The sequence below is a fragment of the Pleurodeles waltl genome, chromosome 2_1 (assembly GCF_031143425.1).
Source record: "Pleurodeles waltl isolate 20211129_DDA chromosome 2_1, aPleWal1.hap1.20221129, whole genome shotgun sequence".
NCBI classification, from domain to species: domain Eukaryota; kingdom Metazoa; phylum Chordata; class Amphibia; order Caudata; family Salamandridae; genus Pleurodeles; species Pleurodeles waltl.
Window position 1 is genome coordinate 32,546,005 of NC_090438.1, and position 22,226 is coordinate 32,568,230.

Here is a 22,226-nt window from a genome sequence, read left to right on the forward strand (position 1 = left end):
TTGGTGGGGAGGGTTGTACAGACTGTCGGGGAAGCACTGCTTTTGTTATTGTAATGTTGAAACTTTATTCCTCAGAGAATTGAATTCCTGTGAATTGAGGTTGATTAATCAGTTAAAATAGTTCATTCTTATTTCAAAATTCTAGGCCAGTCTCCAGATGCTAAAAGTCCAACTGCAACCACCCCCAGCAAACCAGAAACAAACACGGTAAGAATGCCTCGAACAACAATGAAGACATCTCACCTGTGAGTGCTGTAGGAGAGGGCACGTTGGCTCTTGCAGAGAATGATTGAAGAACCAACAGTTCTGCAGACAGTAGTTTATTTTGGAGTCCAGGTAGCGAGGAAGTGGTAGAAAACTACGAACAACTAAAGTGTAAATGTAGTGTTCATGGCTGTGCCAGCTTGATAGATATTACTTATGCTGATGGTCTTGGGAGCCACACAGGTTTGGAATTCTTTGGGTTCATTGATTCTAAATCTAATGATTCCTTTCAGATTGCAATATCACCTGGATTTGTTCAGGAAGTAGATTTCACACTTCAAGATGTGTGAAGAATTAATCATCTCATGAAAAGTACCCATTATTTCCTATATTGTTATCTTGGTGTTGCCATAAGCACGTTGGTAAGATTTTCTTTTCTTGTTTTTGGTGATACCAGTTCCCAAGGCCAGGTAAAGCTGTGGTTCTTAAGCTCTGTGCCCTGCAGAGGGATAATCTTTATGTCCCACATCCTATTGAAAATTATGAGAACGTGGTAGTAGTTTTCCTGTTATTGAATTAATTTTCTCAGGGTTGACATTTTTCTGGGAATTGCACAGCACATTGAAAAACTCCCATTATGGCGGTGCAGTTTGGAACACCCTCCTTCAAGACCTCCGAAAGGAGCAGCCATTCTTTAAATTTTGAAATATCAGTATAATTTCTTCTGACCAAAACCTGTTTGTAGGCTCCCATGCTAAAACATACTTCATCGATCTTTCAGTACCAGGTGTATTTCTGCCCAGCATGTTTCACTACCTGACTGGCTATTCTTAGGCACTGCAGGAGGGGTTGCAAAGATTGGTGTGGTAGTATAGGTTTAATGTTACGATGGTTGAGGTGTGGGGGCTAGGATGTGTGTTGGAATAGGGTACAGGATTAAGGGCTTGATTGGTAGGACAAGCACTCGGATGTTACCCATAGAAAAGGAAGATGGTTTACGTTGAGAGGGGTTGTTGACCTTTGGCAGATAGACATCGAACTCCAGTGCCTACATTTTAAGCAGCAGAGGGTTCTGGTCAGTGGGAATTGGTATGAATCTAGCTTAATTGGGTATTGAGGTTAACTAAAACAGTGCACCACTATTGACGTATCACCCATATTTTAGGCAGCAACAGCATTCCAAATCATTTTAACACTACTTCTCGTTTTTCAGAATTCTGTGAAACCCCGACCTGCACAGCCAACTACACCCCCTCCTCCCACACCTGTGGCTCCAACGCCTCGAAAAAACAAAGCTGCCATGTGTAAACCTTTAATGACTAACCGAGGAGTCACCTGCAAGGTGGAATCTAGGGCCAAGCATTGCCAGACAGGTGGGTACAGCAAATGTTGTGGCCTAGTTGGTGAAGAAGGATGACAAGTGACATACCTATGGGCTGATTGGTAACAGTGTGAGATACCACAACTGAGTCACAAAAGGGAAAGTGCTCCTAACATGATCTGTTGTTCTTGGAGTTGGATGTGAGAACTGGCGTCGGAGCATGCTTTATCCCAGATGTTGAGACTGCTAAAGTGCTTTCGGCGATTGGTTTACAGTCCATGCTTCACCTTGGGGGCTTCGATCATTTCATTGTATTTTTCCATGGTTTCATAGGGAAGTGTCTTGAGGTATGTAAATCTGTGCGTTTCATAGACTAGTTTTTCCCGGTTGTCATGTGTTAAGGATTCTTAAATGTCAGTATAGTAGTGAGGTTTGAGTAAAGAAGACTTTTTTTCTTTTGCTAAAGCAATTATCAGACCAGTAGACTAAGTGCATTTTCTAGCACATATCCAGATGCCAGTGGTGTGGGGACAGAGTTATGAATAACTACAAGCTCTGTTCCCAGACTGGCTTCTAAGGCTGGATAAGCAAACGACTCATCTGTTTTTGGATGTTTATGGACCACTTTATACAGCCTTTGTCATCACAATGAAATTCTAACTCTGCTTTTTCCTCATCAGAGGATGACTGGAAGCCACAGGTGATTGTACTGCCAATTCCTGTCCCCATCTTCGTACCTGTGCCCATGCATATGTATTGCCAGAAAGTGCCGGTGCCCGTGTCGGTCCCCGTTCCGGTGAGTGTTCAGATACAGGTCTGAATTCTAAAGGTATCTTAGCCAGGATGTGTATCTAAGAGGCAGCTTGTGCTGTTACTGTAAATCATATCCATGAGCAAATGCCCTCTTTGCAGGATCGCGGCCACTTGTTGGCACCGCCCAGTGCTTGTTTACTAACTGTGAGCACTAGGACTGTGATGTTGACGGCCCAGTGTGTGTTTTGAACCCTTAAGTATATGTGCAATTGACTTCTAACTGATTAGCATATTTAACTCACCTATAAGTCCCTAGTGTATTGTATTGTGTGCACCCAGGGCCTGTAAGTTTAAGGTTGCTAGTGAACTGCACCCTAATTGTGCCACCACTACGTGACCACGTGAACACGACTCGAGGCCTGCACTGCAGCTTAGCATTGCTTTTTTTAAAACTGCCAATTCGTCCTGGCAGCATACACCGTCTACCAGACCTAAACCTTTCTTTTTAATGCTGGTACATCACTCCTATGGTTGGCCCGAAGTGCCCAGAGAGCAGGGTGCATAGTATTTAAAAAGTTGGACATGTGTTTTTAAGTTTTACGTGTCCAGGCAGTGAAAAATCTCAAGTCTTTATTTCACTGTGAAAAGGCTTGCCTCCCCCAGAAATGCACTTGGTGTCATTTTCTGCCTCGAGCCTCTAGAAATCTCTTTTTGAGATGATCTCCAGCTTTCACCTGGCAGCCTGCTCTAAGGTATGAATTGCTCTCAGGAAAGGGAAAAGGAAAGAAGAGGTGTCACCTCCTCCTGACAGGTTCCCAAGGGGGGATGTGGCCACCAACTGTACAAGCTTAAGGGGCGGGCCCTGTCACAGGCAGATGTAACTTATACAAACTTGCCCCTTCCATTGTCTAACTATCCAGAGTGGCACCAATGCCAGTTAGGGTGTCATTTCCCTAGATTCACCGCTGTGGTGTGCCCAGAGCTCTGACCTAGGGAAGGAAGATTCTGTTATCTTTGATTTGGGCGGAGGGGCACACTGTGGGATTGTTTGGTGCCAAACCCCAGGAAGTGATGCAAGAATGGGTAGGGTTGCATGTGCGCATTTTTTACTCCTATTGGTCAGGGGGTCTGTCCCATCCACAAGCTAGTTCTGGGCATAAAACTTTCACCCCTGTCTACCTTTCTCAGAACAGTGCTCAGCCTGTGGAAAAGAGAACATGGACCACCTGCTGAACGAAAGGACTGGAACTTTAACGAAGGACGCATCCTGCTGTTTAAGAGAGAGACTTAAAGACCGCACCTGCTCACTTTTGAACTGAGGACAGAAGGTTGGACTTCATGCGCTAGTTGGCTAGGCTCCTGTTGTGTGACAGGAACTAAAAAGCTGCAAGAAACGTGCAACAAAGAGCTCAGCTGACCAGTTCCAATTTGATTTGCCCAGGACCCTGCTGATGGCTTCTGGAAGATTGAGTCCTAACTCAAGTGGTGCTCAAAAGATCCTGGACCCTTGGCTTGTATTAGAGTGTACTCGGTCACCCTCACGATTGCAGAAGTGGACATCTTCAAAGAACCAGAGACCACTAGGGGACTCCTGTCAGACTGCAGCCGTCAAGTTGCTGGTCAAATTCAACTTGCTGAAAGCAGCTAGACTTCCAGAAAAGTTTCTAAGTCTGAAAAGAGGAGGATTTCAGTGGGACCAATGATGAGCAGCACCCAGCTGGTGGGCCCTCCTTCGGATCCAGCCAGCCCTGTCAACGAGAAAACTCCTCCAAAAAAAGATTAAGGGCCTGATTTAGAACTCGTCGGACTGGTTACTCTGTCACAAGTGTGACGGATATCCCACCCTCTGAAGTCTCAGTGGACGGGATAGCCATCACTGTTGTGACCGAGCAACCCATCTGCCGAGTTCTAAATCAGGCCTTAAGTCAGTAAGTAAACTCTTCACTGGAGTGCATCTGGTCCCTGTAACTGACCTGTGCTCGTTGGCGGTCAGCCTTAACGTTTCACCTTGATACCCGTGGTTGGCACTTTGTGCCTTTATCAGTTTGAAACTCTAAACCTACTAAAAATCATATCTCCGGTCCTCCGGATGCAATTTCTTTTTTTGTGCTCATTTTGATGTCTTACGCCGTACAATTTAGGACATTTTAATAAATTGCAGTGTGATTTTTTTTTTGTTGCAGTGTATTATAGACTTAATATCTGCTTTGGCATTGATAAATATTTTCCACTTGTTCTTTGAGTTAAGCTTAACTGTTCTGTGCCGCAGCTCCCCAGGACTGAGCTAAGGTTTAAAATAAAATAATGTAACTGATACAGAATAGGGCATTATTACTTGGTGAGGACTCACAACCACCCCAGCTAATAATCCACTTTTTCACAATATCACTTGAAAAGAAAAACACTTCGCAACGTTCTGAATTACTAAATATTATTTTTCAGTTCTTGAATTAAGTTGTTTTGTAAATTGATCAATATCCTTATGAGATCCCTGTAAAGTTGCCAGCACGAGCCTCTCTCCACGAGTCCAAGTGATTCAGGCAAAACAAATCCCAACACTCACCTATGGGAGTGAGTCATTGAGGGGGACAAATGCGACCACTCTAGATGGCATAGTTATGGGTGTGCTACCTAGATACGCGTCATCAGCCCAACTAAGATTGGCGTGAGCGAATGTAGAGCACTGCTGCGCCCTCTCTTTATTCAGGAAGGTATCCGCAAGTGGTAAAAGCGTGCTTCACAGGTGAAGACGTTCTGTTAAACTGCCACCAAGTAAGATTCCTAATCTTAGCTGAAAAGAAATTTAGCATCAAGGTTCCATCCAGAAAGTTATAACTGGCAGCTGGAGGTGGCCGGGGAGCCAGTTTTAAGACATACTGCGACAAACTAACTGCACCAGGGCCACTTTGGTTTTCCTTGGGTTATCGCTGAGGTAATTTCCTCTGCACTTAGCCCTGGCCCTTTGATATACCTTCGTTAAAACATTGTTGTCCAGAGATTTTCATTTTTGATTTGTGTTTTTGTGCCATTGGAGAAGTAATTTAGCTTGGGAAGACATTGCTAACCTGCTAACCTGGCTGATTATTTTTTTGTATTTTTTTATTTTATTTTCTGGATGACAGTAAAAAAAATAAAAACAGCAGATGTGTTGCAGTGATGATGTAATATTTCAGGAACCATGACCTTTAGCCTTCATTTTGGTGCCAAAATATAGGTTTTGGGGGTCAAGTAGTCTTATAGAGACAGAAAATAACTCCTCAGAGCAACCCTGCCGCCATTTTCCACAAATAGCGGCTCTATAATGATGTGCTTTAGCCATCATATTGGTAATTTATTTTACCATTGTTTTTGTTTCAAGTTTTCAGTTGATTCAGATTTGTAAACATGAGCGAAGCAGGTGGTAGCAGAGGATCTTTACCTCCTGACAGTGTTGCTGAAAACAAAATCTGAGGACTCCTTCAACAAAGAAAATGTGTCTTATGCCAAATTAATCCAAAAGAAAAGCTAACATCTGTGGTTTGTCAGAAGAGAGTTCGAGATGCTGCAGAAAAACGACAAGATGAAGTTCACAAAAGATTGAGGCTGATGGGTAAAGAGGATCGAATATTTTATCATTGGAAAAAGTGCTACAAGTAATACATAGTGGAAGAAGGCCTGGAAAATGTTTGTCAAAAAATAGAAGAAACCAGTGAATCGCAACAAGAATCTGAGTCTCCTGAGAAAGCGACGACAGCCAAACCCAGTGCCCATCCACTTAGAAGATCAATGGCTACACCACAACCACCGCTACTTTTATCTGTAGTTTAGCCAGAAGAAGAGCCAAGGGATTGACGAAAGAACAGAGTATGTGAGTCTCAAAGGGCAAACATGTTTTTATCTGCAGCTAGTTTCTTCCAAGATTAAGTTTTCAACAGAGTAGCTGATCTAAACAGTGAGGTGAATGTATTTGCAGTGGAATTGTATGCCTGCCCGAACTGCAAGCATGCATGGGTACGCTTGAAAAAATTTATGTCCAGCTAGCTCCCAGCAGCAACGCTGCCCCTACCCGCAAGAATATACCATTTGCAGGGGTAGGGCAGTCCTTTTAACCTTGGGTGCCCCAGCTCAGGGCTCGGTGGTGTACCCCCGTTTGGGGGGGGAGGGGGAGAAGGGCCTCAAAACATTAATTGCCCTTGCTGGGCACTCATTGGCCCTGTCTTCGTGCCGTACATGGCACACATTTCTTCCTCCTAAGGGGGGAGCAGGATGCTCCTCCCTTTGTTCGTTCGCCACTGAGGCGGCTAAAACTAGTAATTTCCGGGTGCACGGCAGCCCTTATTGCGCCGGCCCTTCATGCCCCCTCTAGGGGCGGCCTCTGCCATTATAATGAAATTAAGATTTTCTGTTGAGAATATATGACAGAATTTGTTTTTATCAGTGTAACAAAAAGAATGAGCCACTTAGGGAGTTCTCAGCTGATTTGACTCCTGAAGTTCTTGTTGCCAAAATAAGATCACAGCATGCAGTAAAATCAGGAGGAACCATTTTAAGAAATGTCCTGAAAGGTTTAGACTTTGGACGCAATGACAAATTTTGTGATGCCCCAGAGCTCCGCAAATTATTGGAGTCAATAAGAATGCCTGATGTTGTCCTAACATTTTCTGTATCATTGTTTAGTATCAGCAAAGCAAAGCTGTTACAAACTAAAGTTCTTAAGTTTAGAACAGAAGCCGACAACATTGATGATGGCTTTGAAGATATGCGTGAAGAAGTGGAAGACCATCCCATGAACCGATATCCTTATGCTCTGCAAAGGTACTGTCTTTTCCAAATCATGTTTTGTGAATTGCATCATGGCACAAAGAAAACGCCTCTACACATGATGATCGCCCACGCAATCTATGGCAAGTGCAAAAGTAGAGAGCTAATTACCTCAATGAGCAGGATTGCTGTATCAACAAGTTATAATGACATAGTACAGAGCAGGAACTTGTTAGCTGCTCATGATGTAAAATATTGTGAATCCGACAGCACACTACTTTCAAGTCACTTTTACCTGGAAAGGATTTACAATTGCTGCTTTTTATCATTTTGATTTTGAAGACCGCTCTTCTTAGTCTGGAACATCCAGCACACATGATACGGCCAAGGTGCTTTTTCATATCTGTACCAACGAAGTAGCTGCTGAAAAACATGCTCTCAGCTGTAGGCATAAACAAATAAAGCTGCAAACTTATAACCCAACTGCCTTGCCAACGTGTCCAAATTCTCTACTAGCCATCAACACATCCCAGTCTACCAGAACGTTTCAAAGTGCCTGATTTAATTACATTTATCATAACGATTATTCAGTGCCTGCTGAAGGGTGAAGAAGAGCCAGTTCCTCCGGGGCTGTAATCCATGCTATGATCGCCCAGAATTCCGGCTCGCTGAAGAAGGCTGGGTTTGTATCAGTAATACCATGTCCTGTCACAAACTACACACCAGTATACACCGCTCTAAAAAAGTTCCAGAATGTTCATGCTCCCCTTAAAGACCAGCCTATCCTGCCAATTTTCAGCGATGACGGTGTTGTCCGTATTGTAGCTGACATTTTTATGAGCAATCCTGTGCAGGAAGTTATCTCAGTGGATGTGGCATAGACCATGTACTTATTGTGGATGAAATCTTTGGAAGCAAAACTGTCCAGTCAGTATTGAGCAGAACTCATTATGTTTGTTTGTTACAAGGTATGCTCCTTATATCTGAGGCTCTAGAACCATTGCGCTGGAATGCTTTCGGGAACAAAAATGACAAATTAGGTTTTGCACATCTGATCCCTGAAGTGAACAAGGCACAGGGTGCGTTTCATTCAAAAGACCTAATGTAAATCCAGGCAACGTTCAATACACAGTTCAAAATCAGAAAACCTGAAAACCAAGTTCGCAGTTTGTGTCAAAAATGTGAAGAAAAATCAGACCTTTGCAAGTACTGGGGAAATGGGAAATGTTTCACACGTGATAGCTCATGAAAAACTTAGTACATGCTGATCAAGAAGGTGATTGGGAGCTGCATGTGAAGACTGTGGAGTCACTGATTACTGGTTTCGCAAATTTGATTGCATAAACTACCTGAGATACGGGTCCTGGTATTTGAAAAAATTGAAGAAGCTAGAGGTGGAAAAACCATACCGCCGCGGAAGATTCATCCAAAGACATTTTGTGGTGAAAGATCAGAGAGGGAAGGATCAATGCTGCGGCTCCAGATATGAAACTGGAACAGAGGATCCAGGGCCCACAGAACAGCTCCAAGGGAATTGTTGGTCAGACATTTAACCGTGAATATGTCACTCAGTGGTTGCTAGTTTACCATAAAGTCCTTTCTATGTGCAAGGTTTTCAGAGAGATGACAAATTCAAACTTAATGGACCATCGTAAATCTGTTCCTCACCATGAACATGTGGGAAAGAGAAGGGAACGTTTTAATAAACACGTTGACAGCCTTCTTCATTTCATGCAGCAGCAAGGAAACCCCTTTGAAATAACAGCTTGTACGACTACACAACTTTGTAACCAAGCAGTACGTGGGTAATGATATAAAGACACGTCTACCAGATGTCCTGGAACATGGTTCTAAATTATATGTAGAACTGAAGCAGGAGAGATTTTTATTGAAAGAGAAAAGGCTGTTTGACATAATCACTAATGCTAAACTTCCACGTTTTAATTGCCATAGTAAGAGTTTCGTCCAACCAGCCACTACAAAACAGGTTACAAAAAAACAGCTTTCTCAAGCACAGAGAGATGGATGTAGCAAAAGAGAGGTGAATTTATCAGGGACATTCTGTCGCATGATCTTCCAACAAACGCATTATTTGATGGAGATGCTGCAACCGAACCAGTGAAACGCATTCATAGAAGAGCTTGGAAAAAAAAATGTGCTTGAAGAATTTGAATTCGAAGAGGTGTCCTCGTTCAAAGCTGCTTTAGTGGTGGACTGTCACAATTGCGAATGGTCAAGATTTCATCCATGCGAAAAATTCTGAGAGGTCATTGAGACTGTTCTGCAGATATCAAAGTCGGTGTGCACCTTGCAGGAACTGCACATTGTCTTTGACAAATTCTGGTCAACATCATCAAACAAGATGAACTTGGAGATGTTAACTAGCCAAAACATTGCTGATGCTTCAGTGAACACTGAATTTCCAATTATTCCAAGTGGAATAATTGTCAATGAGGAGTTGGTGCCTGCAGAGAGAGATTACAAGAATACAAGATTACAAAAATACTGTCCTTATTGTTTAAGAACTTAACAGCAAGGTGGAGGAAGCTGACCTTTATGCTGTGCCACGTGTTGAGTTGGCTGTTTGAAATTGTTCTAAGAGTCATTGTACTGTCAAGTGACCGGTATTATTATTGTGCTACTTAGATTTGTTTCAAAATTCATAAGTCAAGGACTGTCAGAGCTATGAATACATTATGGAACAGGTGAGAAAAAACATTTAATCCTGTCTTTATATTCTGTACAAGAAACTTGACCCAGAGATGCCTAGTGTTCTTATCAAGGCACATATTCTTACTTGTGATGACACTACGAGCACAATTGGGACAAAGCTTGGAGTTTAAACTACTGAACCTGCAAAGTTTGTAATAGGATTTACTGAGACAAAAGAATGTCACTTTAAAGACGTAGAAAAATACCTTGTGCTGATGTGGAAAATAAGTTCTGACTGTGCAATGAGTTCAAGAGATCAGTCCCGCTAAGTGACCTTTCACTGTTGTCCTATTCTGTGCGTAGACACATTAAGAGTTCTACTTGATCAGGACATGTGTAAATGTGTTGGATCACGCGTATATAGAGAAAGAGCCATGTACATTTGGTTTGGAAGATATTGATGAGGTGCTAACAGCTACAGAATTTATAAAACACAACCACCCACCCACCCATACACACCCACACACCCTTCCCCCCCCCGAACCCCAGTAATACAAAAGATGTCTCTATTGATATACACTTCTCAAATTTTCAACGTTCTACAAATGTACCACAAGCGATTGCCAAAACAAATAAAGTGAAATATGAACATGTGTCTAAAACAGGAGTAATAAACATTATGTTTGATGGCATGTGTGGCTGTAGATACACATGGTTTGCATAAGTCTTATGTTTGGCTCGGAGTGTTACAAGTGTTTTTCGTTGAAGAATCTTTTCAAGTCACAAGATAATGACTCCTCTCTGTGATAATGCGCAAAGGCATAGAGTCCTTTGTTAGATTGTTTTCTCTTCGCTGTCGAGTTCGTACGTGTATTCCTCTTGTCCGATGTATCTCGGCTCTGTCTTTCGATTGCATATTCTCTATCTAAAGCATTTTAATCTATTTTCTGTGTTGGGGGGCAATGACTGTCTTGGGCCTACTGTTCCACGTGGTGTAGAAATACAGGGCTAATAGAATGCACTCCATTTCGATTTTGCCCTCTATGCCTTTCAAAATTCAGGCGCAGTGATCATCATTAGGTATGTAATCTTTGCTTGTTCCTGGACCACAGGGAAGAAACCTGTAACGCCAGTCAGTCTTTCTGCTCCATGAAGACCCTTCGAGGCAGAAGAGCATGTCGATTCGAGAAGTCTTCAAAGACGCTGTACAACACTCCTGATATCTTCAGGGAAGAGCATACGCTGGAGGAGATCCATAAATAAGTTTTTCCATAGGAGATTCGGACTCGGATGTTCAATCATTGAAAGCCAGCCTCTTACCTCTGTGCAACTGAGCCCCCACGTAAAGACTAAAAAAAAAAAAAAAAAAAAAAAAAAACACATACGATGGTTGTCGGTTCACCACTGCCTTCGTTCCATGGTCGGACCCAAAAATTACATTTGGATGCCCCACTTTTGGGCTTGGCACCTAAAATATTCAAGACAAAAAAGTCTTCGGCATTGACCTCTGGCTTCACATCTTATTAGGCATTGGATTGAGTTGAACCTTCAACCCAAGTTTTTTGGCTCCAAGCAAAAAACCCTTGTAAGGAAATGCCTCCTTGGCATGGTTGCCCCCTGACTTTTTGCCTTTGCTGATGCTATGTTTACAATTGAAAGTGTGCTGAGGCCTGCTAACCAGGCCCCAGCACCAGTGTTCTTTCCCTAACCTGTACTTTTGTATCCACAATTGGCAGACCCTGGCATCCAGATAAGTCCCTTGTAACTGGTACTTCTAGTACCAAGGGCCCTGATGCCAAGGAAGGTCTCTAAGGGCTGCAGCATGTCGTATGCCACCCTGGAGACCTCTCACTCAGCACAGACACACTGCTTGCCAGCTTGTGTGTGCTAGTGAGAACAAAACGAGTAAGTCGACATGGCACTCCCCTCAGGGTGCCATGCCTGCCTCTCACTGCCTATGCAAGTATAGGTCAGTCACCCCTCTAGCAGGCCTTACAGCCCTAAGGCAGGGTGCACTATACCATAGGTGAGGGTACCAGTGCATGAGCATGGTACCCCTACAGTGTCTAAACAAAACCTTAGACATTGTAAGTGCAGGGTAGCCATAAGAGTATATGGTCTGGGAGTTTGTCAAACACGAACTCCACAGCACCATAATGGCTACACTGAAAACTGGGAAGTTTGGTATCAAACTTCTCAGCACAATAAATGCACACTGATGCCAGTGTACATTTTATTGCAAAATACACCCCAGAGGGCACCTTAGAGGTGCCCCCTGAAACTTAACCGACTGTCTGTGTAGGCTGACTAGTTCCAGCAGCCTGCCACACTAGAGACATGTTGCTGGCCCCATGGGGAGAGTGCCTTTGTCACTCTGAGGCCAGTAACAAAGCCTGCACTGGGTGGAGATGCTAACACCTCCCCCAGGCAGGAGCTGTAACACCTGGCGGTGAGCCTCAAAGGCTCACCCCTTTGTCACAGCCCAGCAGGGCACTCCAGCTTAGTGGAGTTGCCCGCCCCCTCCGGCCACGGCCCCCACTTTTGGCGGCAAGGCTGGAGGGAACAAAGAAAGCAACAAGGAGGAGTCACTGGCCAGTCAGGACAGCCCCTAAGGTGTCCTGAGCTGAGGTGACTCTAACTTTTAGAAATCCTCCATCTTGCAGATGGAGGATTCCCCCAATAGGGTTAGGATTGTGACCCCCTCCCCTTGGGAGGAGGCACAAAGAGGGTGTACCCACCCTCAGGGCTAGTAGCCATTGGCTACTAACCCCCCAGACCTAAACACGCCCTTAAATTTAGTATTTAAGGGCTACCCTGAACCCTAGAAAATTAGATTCCTGCAACTACAAGAAGAAGGACTGCCTAGCTGAAAACCCCTGCAGAGGAAGACCCGAAGACGACAACTGCCTTGGCTCCAGAAACTCACCGGCCTGTCTCCTGCCTTCCAAAGAACTCTGCTCCAGCGACGCCTTCCAAGGGACCAGCGACCTCTGACTCCTCTGAGGACTGCCCTGCTTCGAAAAAGACAAGAAACTCCCGAGGACAGCGGACCTGCTCCAAAAAGACTGCAACTTTGTTTCAAGGAGCAGCTTTAAAGACCCTGCAACTCCCCGCAAGAAGCGTGAGACTTGCAACACTGCACCCGGCGACCCCGACTCGGCTGGTGGAGAACCAACACCCCAGGGAGGACCCCCGGACTACTCTACGACTGTGAGTACCAAAACCTGTCCCCCCTGAGCCCCCACAGCGCCGCCTGCAGAGGGAATCCCGAGGCTTCCCCTGACCGCGACTCTCTGAAACCTAAGTCCCGACGCCTGGAAAAGACCCTGCACCCGCAGCCCCCAGGACCTGAAGGACCGAACTTTCACTGGAGAAGTGACCCCCAGGAGTCCCTCTCCCTTGCCCAAGTGGAGGTTTCCCCGAGGAACCCCCCCCTTGCCTGCCTGCAGCGCTGAAGAGATCCGTTGATCTCTCATAGACTAACATTGCGAACCCGACGCTTGTTCTAACACTGCACCCGGCCGCCCCCGCGCCGCTGAGGGTGAAATTTCTGTGTGGGCCTGTGTCCCCCCCGGTGCCCTACAAAACCCCCCTGGTCTGCCCTCCGAAGACGCGGGTACTTACCTGCTGGCAGACTGGAACCGGGGCACCCCCTTCTCTCCATTGAAGCCTATGCGTTTTGGGCACCACTTTGAACTCTGCACCTGACCGGCCCTGAGCTGCTGGTGTGGTGACTTTGGGGTTGCTCTGAACCCCCAACGGTGGGCTACCTTGGACCAAGAACTGAACCCTGTAAGTGTCTTACTTACCTGGTAAAACTAACAAAAACTTACCTCCCCCAGGAACTGTGAAAATTGCACTGTGTCCACTTTTAAAGTAGCTATTTGTCAATAACTTGAAAAGTATACATGCAATTGAAATGATTCAAAGTTCCTAATGTACTTACCTGCAATACCTTTCAAACAAGATATTACATGTTAAATTTGAACCTGTGGTTCTTAAAATAAACTAAGAAAATATATTTTTCTATAACAAAACCTATTGGCTGGATTTGTCTCTGAGTGTGTGTACCTCATTTATTGTCTATGTGTATGTACAACAAATGCTTAACACTACTCCTTGGATAAGCCTACTGCTCGACCACACTACCACAAAATAGAGCATTAGTATTATCTATTTTTACCACTATTTTACCTCTAAGGGGAACCCTTGGACTCTGTGCATGCTATTCCTTACTTTGAAATAGCACATACAAAGCCAACTTCCTACAACCCTCTACCTATGTTTCAGAGCCGAAGGCTTCCATTTGACAAAAGGCTCCGGAAGTTTTGGAATCTAAAATCCCTCATTCATAAGACTCAGTGGAGCCTATCCTTGAAATTATGGACGCTCGTCAGTGCCAGATTCATAACCAAAAAGGAACAGGCCGCATTATTGATCAACCTCCAATGGCCCAATGTCACCACAGATCAATGGTTTCTATCAACTATCTATCATGGTTACTGTCTAGAAATCATTTCCATTCCACCAAATATTCCCTCACGCGTTCACAAACTTTCACATGACCATCTCGTTCTCTTAAAGGAAGAGGTACAGTACCTTCTTCTCGAAGGCGCTATAGAACTTGTTCCCCTATCACAGCAAGGGTTAGGAGTATGTTCCCTACACTTCCTCATACCAAAGAAGAACGGCTCATTTAAACAAATTCTGGTTCTCAGACCACTCGACCTATACATACTTTCAGAGCATTTTCATATAGCTATTCCCCTATTTCAGCTACAAGATTCCATGTCAGCATTAGATGTCAAAGATGCTTATTCCCACATTCCCATATATTCTGCACATCGCAAATGCAACCGATTTGTCATTGCGGGAAAACATTATAAATTCAAGGTTCTACCATTCAGGGTAACAACCGCTCCCAGGGTATTCACAAAATGCTTAGCTGTAGTTGTTGCATTCTTCAGAAGACAACATATTCATGTTTTCCCATACTTGGACAATTGGCCCATCAAAGCCAATACCATCCAACAATGTCAGAAACATACCCAGTACATAGTAAACCTTCTACACTGTCTGGGGTTCACGATCAACTTTCTCAATCTCATCTCCAACCCTCACAGATCCAGCCTTATCTAGGAGCAATTCTCAGTACTCACTCAGTGTTGGCATATTCAAACCCAGCACAGATTCAAGCTTTCCAAACTCTTTGGTCTCAATTACAGGACAGCCGTACTGATGGCTTCCTGCATTACCATTGTTCCTCTTGCCAGACTATACATGTGTCCATTAGAGCAGTGTCTCTCGTCAGTGGTCTCGTCACAGGGCCCTCTTCAGGATCTAGTGTTGTTGGACCGCCAGACTCACCGCTATCTGCAGTGGTGGAATCCCACCAACCTTTCAAAAGGGCGGCCCTTTCAAGACTCTGTGCCTCAGATCACTCTCAATACATATGCATCCCTGATAGGTTGGGGGAGCTTCAACAACCTCACAATACGAGGCAGATGGGATCCCATTCAACAAACGTATCACATAATCTACTTGGAGTTAATGGCAGTCTTTCTAGCACTCAAAGCATTTCTGCCACAACTCTCCCACAAAGTGGTTCTACAGGGGAGGACACACATCTCAACTGTCACCTCTAGCACAGATAATTTAGAAGTGGGAAATTCACAATCACATTCGGTTACTGGTAGAATATCTCCCAGGAGTGGACAATCAGTTTGCAGACCTCCTAAGCAGGATGCAGCAACAGGTCCACGAATGAGAACTTCACCGACAAGTACTTCACTAATACTTTTACCTCTGGGAACACCAGAAATAGATCTCTTCTCCACCATAGAAAATTTAAGATGCCAAAACTTTGCGTCCAGATACCCACACCTTCAGCCCAAAGGCATGCTATATGGATTAATTGGTCAGGGATATTTGCTTACGCTTTTCCGCCTCTCCCACTGATTCCATTTCTGGTTTGCAAACATCACTCACCATGATCCTTGTAGCCCCCACCCAGGCACGTCAAGGTTGGTACACAACACAATTGGATCTGTCAGTAGTTCCCTACCAAAAACTTTCCAACAGACCAGACCTTTTGACTTAAAAGCAAGGTCAAATCAGACATCCAGACCTAAAAAACTCTCAATCTTGCAATATGGCTCCTGAAGTCATAGAGTTTGGATATTCACAACTTCCATCAGAATGTATGGACATTCCTAGAGAGGTATGTAAACCTACAACTAGACATTGTTATGCTGCAAAATGGAAATGTGTTTTGTATGCTACTGTCAACCTAACACATAGATTCACTCAAACCATCAGTGCTGCAAGATATTATTTGCTATCTGCTACATTTACCAAAGGCAAATTTAGCGCATTCATCTATCAAACTTCATTTAGCAGCTATAGCTGCTCACCTCCAAAACGGACAACATACTTATTTGTTCAGAATTCCTATAATTAAAGCGCTTATGGAAAGACTTGAAAGGGTTATTCCTCCCAGGGTTCCTCCAGCTCCAGTATGAAACCTTAACATAGTCCTTACTAGACTGATGGGTCCACTATTTGAACCAGTGCATTCCTGTTCCTTGCAATTTCTTTCATCTTCACCTCTCTACTATGTGTAAGTGAATTACAAGCTTACACTTTAGAAGAACCCTTTATCCAAACACATAAAGATAGAGTAGTCCTTAGGACAAATCCTACATTTCTCCCAAAAGTAGTTTCACAATTTCCATTAACCAAACAGTTGAGTTACCTGTTTTTTTTTCCCCACAACCAGACTCCGTCTTGGAAAGAGCTTCGCACACACCAGATGTTAAATGAGCTGTTACGTATTACATTGACAGGACTGAAAGTTTTAGAAAATCTTAACAGCTTTTTGTAGCATTTTCAATGCCTTACAAAGGCAATCCAGTTTCAAAAAATGTAATAGCGAGATGGATAGTCATGTGTATTCAAACTTGTTAAATGAAAGCTAAAAGACAATTGCCGACAGCTCCTAGAACGCTCTGTACCAGAAAAAAGGGGCTTCTATAACCTTTTTAGGAAACTGTCAGAGTCGCCAGATCCTCGGGGTCTGTGCACGTTCCCAACACTTCCACCACAAGACAGCTCCAATACTCTGATTAGATTTGTCACAGAGTCTAAGAGAGTCCAAGTGGGAAAAAGGGGATTAGGAATGGAACAGCTGGGAAGGAGACCTGTAGGAAGCAAAAGGTTAAAAACACACATCAAAATAACATCTCACGGAAATCAGTACTATGCTACGATACTACGTATCATCATTCGGAAAACATGAGCAACATAAGAATAGTCTTAAAATGACTAGGCTTTTAGATGACTGAATACCTGTGGGGGAAAGCAAGATAGGTTAGATAAAACTTTCAGATTCAAGTACTTTCTTTAGCATGAGAATCGGGAAACAATCTGAGCAATTTCTGAACCATCATATGAATCTTATTTTAAGAATACAAATCAGGAACACACAGCATTACATCTAGTCTTTGTGTTATCTCAAAAACATTGGAAAGTGAATTGTGCACATAGCAGGTTTTCATATAAGTATTAAACACCATATAAGGATTGTGCACCATGAATACACAACGTAGATTCAAGGAATAAATCATGCGACTTGTCAACTCGAATACTACCAAGTAAATGCCTTAGAATGGTAGCGCACAGTAAATAACATTAATTAAGCACGAGGAAAGAATTGCGCGTCTTGCCGATTCGAATGCCACCATGTAACTGCCAAGGAATGGTAGCACACAATGAATATCACGAATTACGCACAAGGAAAGAATCGCGCGTCTTGCCGATTCGAATGCCACCATGAAACTGCCAAGGAAATGGTGGCGCACAATGAATATCATGAATTACGCACAAGGAAAGAATTGCGCGTCTTGCCGATTTGAATGCCACCATGCAAATGCCATGAAAAATCCAAACGCACATTCACATGCGCAAGAGCAAATTGTTTAGCATGAAGAATTAGGCCCAAGAATTTGAGCGTCCTCTATTACGGGGTCGGGGGCCCAGCCCACCCTCCGTCTTACCGCCCTGATTAAGGATCACCACTGTAGTATGAAGGGCAGAGGCCTGGAAGATCAAGGTAGGCCTCCGGAATAAGAGCTCAGGAAGTTGCTGCTGCTCTGCACCAGGACCTCTGAATAGTGAGCACATGGAGCTGGGCTGGCTCCCTTTTTAGAGTCTTGGCCCAGCCCACAACCACACCCAGGCATGCTGCAGGGAAAGCTTCTAGAAGGCCCTGGAAAGGGACCACACACTGACTCACTCTGAAAGCCTGCAGCAATACATTGCTAATGAACAGTATTTATAAGCACCTTAAGAATGAGTCTTCAGGATTGAATTCTGCAATGCAAAAGGTTAAACAATAACATATCAGCACAATGCATAAATTACATTATCTTGAGAGTGTTGGGTTTTTGCATTCTAGTCACCCGTAGAGAGCGCACTGTCCTGGTGTTGACAGAAACATTCCAGTAGCAGATATTTGCAAAGCTGCTACGTGGTCTACACCACACACTTTCGCTAAGCATTGTTGTGTAGACATTTTAGCTCGCCAACAAGCAAATGTTGGCCAGGCTGTGCTCAGGACACTTTTTCACGCTACTCCAGCTCCTAGAGGCTAACCACTGCTTATGTGGAGGGGACTGCTTTACAGTCTGTGCAAAGCATGTGTATCTACAGCCACACGTGCCATCAAACGGAAAATGTTACTTACCCAGTAGACATCTGTTCGTGGCATGCAGTGCTGTAGATTCACATGCGCCCTCCCTCCCCCCGGAAGCCTGTGGCCATTGTAGTACTATATATTGTAAATATGTCTATACTTTGCATCGACATCTCATTTCTCTACTATATATGTACATACACAGTTGTACACTCTTTACTTTACCCTCTTGCAGGAAAACAATCTAACAGAGGACTCAATGCCCAGGCCCAGTATCACCCAGAGGAGGAGTCCCTCGATCCCGCGACTCAAAAACCTTCTTCGAAGAAAAACAACTTGTAACACTCCGAGCCCAACACTAGATGGCGGACTTATGCGAAGTGTAGGAAAGCGCCCTCTTTCTTGGCATGGTTACCCCCATTTTTTGCCTATTGTCAGTATGTTTGACTGTGTCTACTGTGACCCTGCTAACCAGGACCCTAGTAGTTTTGTTCTCTCCTCTAAATTGTACCTTTTTCTTCTCACAATTGGCCTACTGGTCCCGCCATGTAAGTCCCTAGTATATGGTACCCAGGGCATTGGGGATCCAGGGGATTCCTATGGGCTTCAGCAGTTATTCTGCCAGCCATAGGGAGACCCATGCAAATGGTTCTGCAGGCCTGCCATTGCAGTCTGCGTGAACTGGGTGCACGCACCAGGTTTCACTACATGTCACTGCAAGTCACCCCTATGATAGGCCCTCTCAGCCGAGAGGGCAGGGTGCAGGTACCGGTGTGTGAGGGCACCCCACAAACTTCAGCCCCATTTTACTGGACTTCTTGAGTGCGGGGACAACATTTTATATGTGTACTGGACATAGGTCACTCTCTATGTCCAGCTACATAATGGTAACTCTGAACCTGTGCATGTTTGGTATACCCCAATACTTAGAGGACCCCCAGCATTGCTACCACCAGTCTTACAGGGTTTTCCAGGCAAGCCAGCTGCTGCCACCCCTCAAACAAGTTTCTGCCCTCCTTCTGCTTGATCTGATCAAGCCCAGGAAGGCAGAACAAAGGATTACCTTTGGGAGAGGGCGGTAACACCCTCTCCCTTTGGAAATGGGTGTGACTGGCTTGGGAGGGGTAGCCTCCCCCAGCCACAGGTATGCTTTAAAGGGCACATTTGGTGCCCTCCATGCATAAGCCTTTCCACACCAGTTCAATGACCCTAGTCCCTGCTCTGGCATGACACTGGACAATGGAGAGGGGAGTGACCACTCCCCTGTCCATCACCACCCCAGGGGAGGTGCTCGGAGCTCCTCCAGAGGGTCCCTGGGTTCTGCCATCTGGTTTACATGGTTGGCAGGGAACTCTGGGAGCATCTGAGTGGCCAATCCAGGCAGGTGACGTCAGAGCCCCCTCCTGATAGGTGCTTACCTGGTTAGGTCACCAATCCCCCTTTCAGGGCTATTAGTGGGTCCCGCTCTTAGGTGGGTCCTCAGATTCATCTTGCAAGACTCCTCTGCAACCTCCACTTAGACTTCTGGCCACTGGAACTGCGACTGGTCCTTCCCGGAACAGACCATGCTGCAATCCACGAAGAAGACTCTTCTGCAACTTTGTTTCCATGGCTCCTGCCAGCGTTGCAACATTTTCCCGACCATGCATTCTCAGAAGACAGCAACTATTCAGCCTGCACAGGGAGAAGAAGGAATCTCCCTTGGAGTAAAGGAGTCACTCCGCTGCATCAGCAGGCACCTGCTGCAACGACGACCGGCTGCGTGGATCTCCTCTCATCCTGAGCTGCATTGATCCTGCATCACGGGTAATGGTCCGGAGTAGTCCTCTTGGTCCTCTCTGCCAGCTGTCCAGCTTTGGTGGGGGTAAGCCCTTTCCTTCCCACGCAGGACCACACCTCCATGTACCGCTTCTATTGCAGCTGCCAAGGCTTGTTTGCATCTCCTTCAAGGGATCTTCAGGCGATGTGTAGCTCTATTCCTCAGCACTCCTTCCTGCAACCCACAGACCCCTGTGTCAAGGCTTGTTGGTGGAATTCCTGCACAGACACCTGTCCGTAATCTTCACTCCAGCTTGAGACATCTTCTGCATCCATCAGGAACTCTTTCTACGGCTCCAGGGCAGCAGTGCGGACCTGTTCTTCCTCACCGTCGACCAACTCCTGAAAGTACAGCTGGGTGGATAGTAGCTCCTGCTCCTCCTGGACTCTACTGTGGCTCTTGGACTTGGTCCCCACCCCCCAATCTCCATAGGTCTTCTCCTCCAGGAATCCACTGCTGTTTTTTTGCATTCTTGTCTGGGTGTCATCTTTTCTTCTTTTTCCTCCTTTTGGGTGGTTTGGGGGAAATTCCAGTGATTAACTCCTGCATTTCTGGTCACTGTGGGGTACTGTGTTACTTACCTCTGTGGTTTCCAAGTACTCCCAGATCCCCTCTACATATTCCACTTACCTAGGTGGGGCTCCTGTGTTCGCATTACATTTTGTAGTATATGGTTTCGGCTCCCCCTGGGGTCCCTGTTGGTTATTGTTCTTTGCACTGTTTTCTAACCTTTTTTATGCCTATTTCTGATTACTAGTGTAGGAAGTTGGCTCTGTATGTGCTATTTCAAAGTAAGGAATAGCATGCACAGAGTCCAAGGGTTCCCCTTAGAGGTAAAATAGTGGTAAAAATAGATAATACTTGTAAGGAAATGCCTCCTGGGCATGGTTGCCCCCTGACTTTTTGCCTTTGCTGATGCTATGTTTACAATTGAAAGTGTGCTGAGGCCTGCTAACCAGGCCCCAGCACCAGTGTTCTTTCCCTAACCTGTACTTTTGTGTCCACAATTGGCAGACCCTGGCATCCAGATAAGTCCCTTGTAACTGGTACTTCTAGTACCAAGGGCCCTGATGCCAAGGAAGGTCTCTAAGGGCTGCAGCATGTCTTATGCCACCCTGGAGACCTCTCACTCAGCACAGACACACTGCTTACCAGCTTGTGTGTGCTAGTGAGGACAAAACGAGTAAGTCGACATGGCACTCCCCTCAGGGTGCCATGCCAGCCTCTCACTGCCTATGCAGTATAGGTAAGACACCCCTCTAGCAGGCCTTACAGCCCTAAGGCAGGGTGCACTATACCATAGGTGAGGGTACCAGTGCATGAGCATGGTACCCCTACAGTGTCTAAACAAAACCTTAGACATTGTAAGTGCAGGGTAGCCATAAGAGTATATGGTCTGGGAGTCTGTCAAACACGAACTCCACAGCACCATAATGGCTACACTGAAAACTGGGAAGTTTGGTATCAAACTTCTCAGCACAATAAATGCACACTGATGCCAGTGTACATTTTATTGTAAAATACACCCCAGAGGGCACCTTAGAGGTGCCCCCTGAAACTTAACCGACTATCTGTGTAGGCTGACTAGTTTTAGCAGCCTGCCACAAACCGAGACATGTTGCTGGCCCCATGGGGAGAGTGCCTTTGTCACTCTGAGGCCAGTAACAAAGCCTGCACTGGGTGGAGATGCTAACACCTCTCCCAGGCAGGAATTGTCACACCTGGCGGTGAGCCTCAAAGGCTCACCTCCTTTGTGCCAACCCAGCAGGACACTCCAGCTAGTGGAGTTGCCCGCCCCCTCCGGCCAGGCCCCACTTTTGGCGGCAAGGCCGGAGAAAATAATGAGAATAACAAGGAGGAGTCACTGGCCAGTCAGGACAGCCCCTAAGGTGTCCTGAGCTGAGGTGACTCTAACTTTTAGAAATCCTCCATCTTGCAGATGGAGGATTCCCCCAATAGGGTTAGGATTGTGACCCCCTCCCCTTGGGAGGAGGCACAAAGAGGGTGTACCCACCCTCAGGGCTAGTAGCCATTGGCTACTAACC

At 45.2% G+C, this 22,226-nt stretch overlaps 1 protein-coding gene across 5 annotated transcripts in view; it reads left to right on the plus strand.

Annotated features, from left to right (window-relative positions):
- Positions 1–22,226, plus strand: part of ZMYM3 (zinc finger MYM-type containing 3) — a 451,376-nt gene that overhangs the window by 209,695 nt on the left and 219,455 nt on the right. For all 5 annotated transcript variants that reach the window (XM_069209214.1, XM_069209211.1, XM_069209204.1 and 2 more), the window contains exons 14-16: positions 146–207; positions 1,418–1,577; positions 2,206–2,321. In XM_069209214.1, coding sequence (XP_069065315.1) covers positions 146–207; positions 1,418–1,577; positions 2,206–2,321 — 338 coding nt within the window. The remainder of the gene's footprint in view (positions 1–145; positions 208–1,417; positions 1,578–2,205; positions 2,322–22,226) is intronic.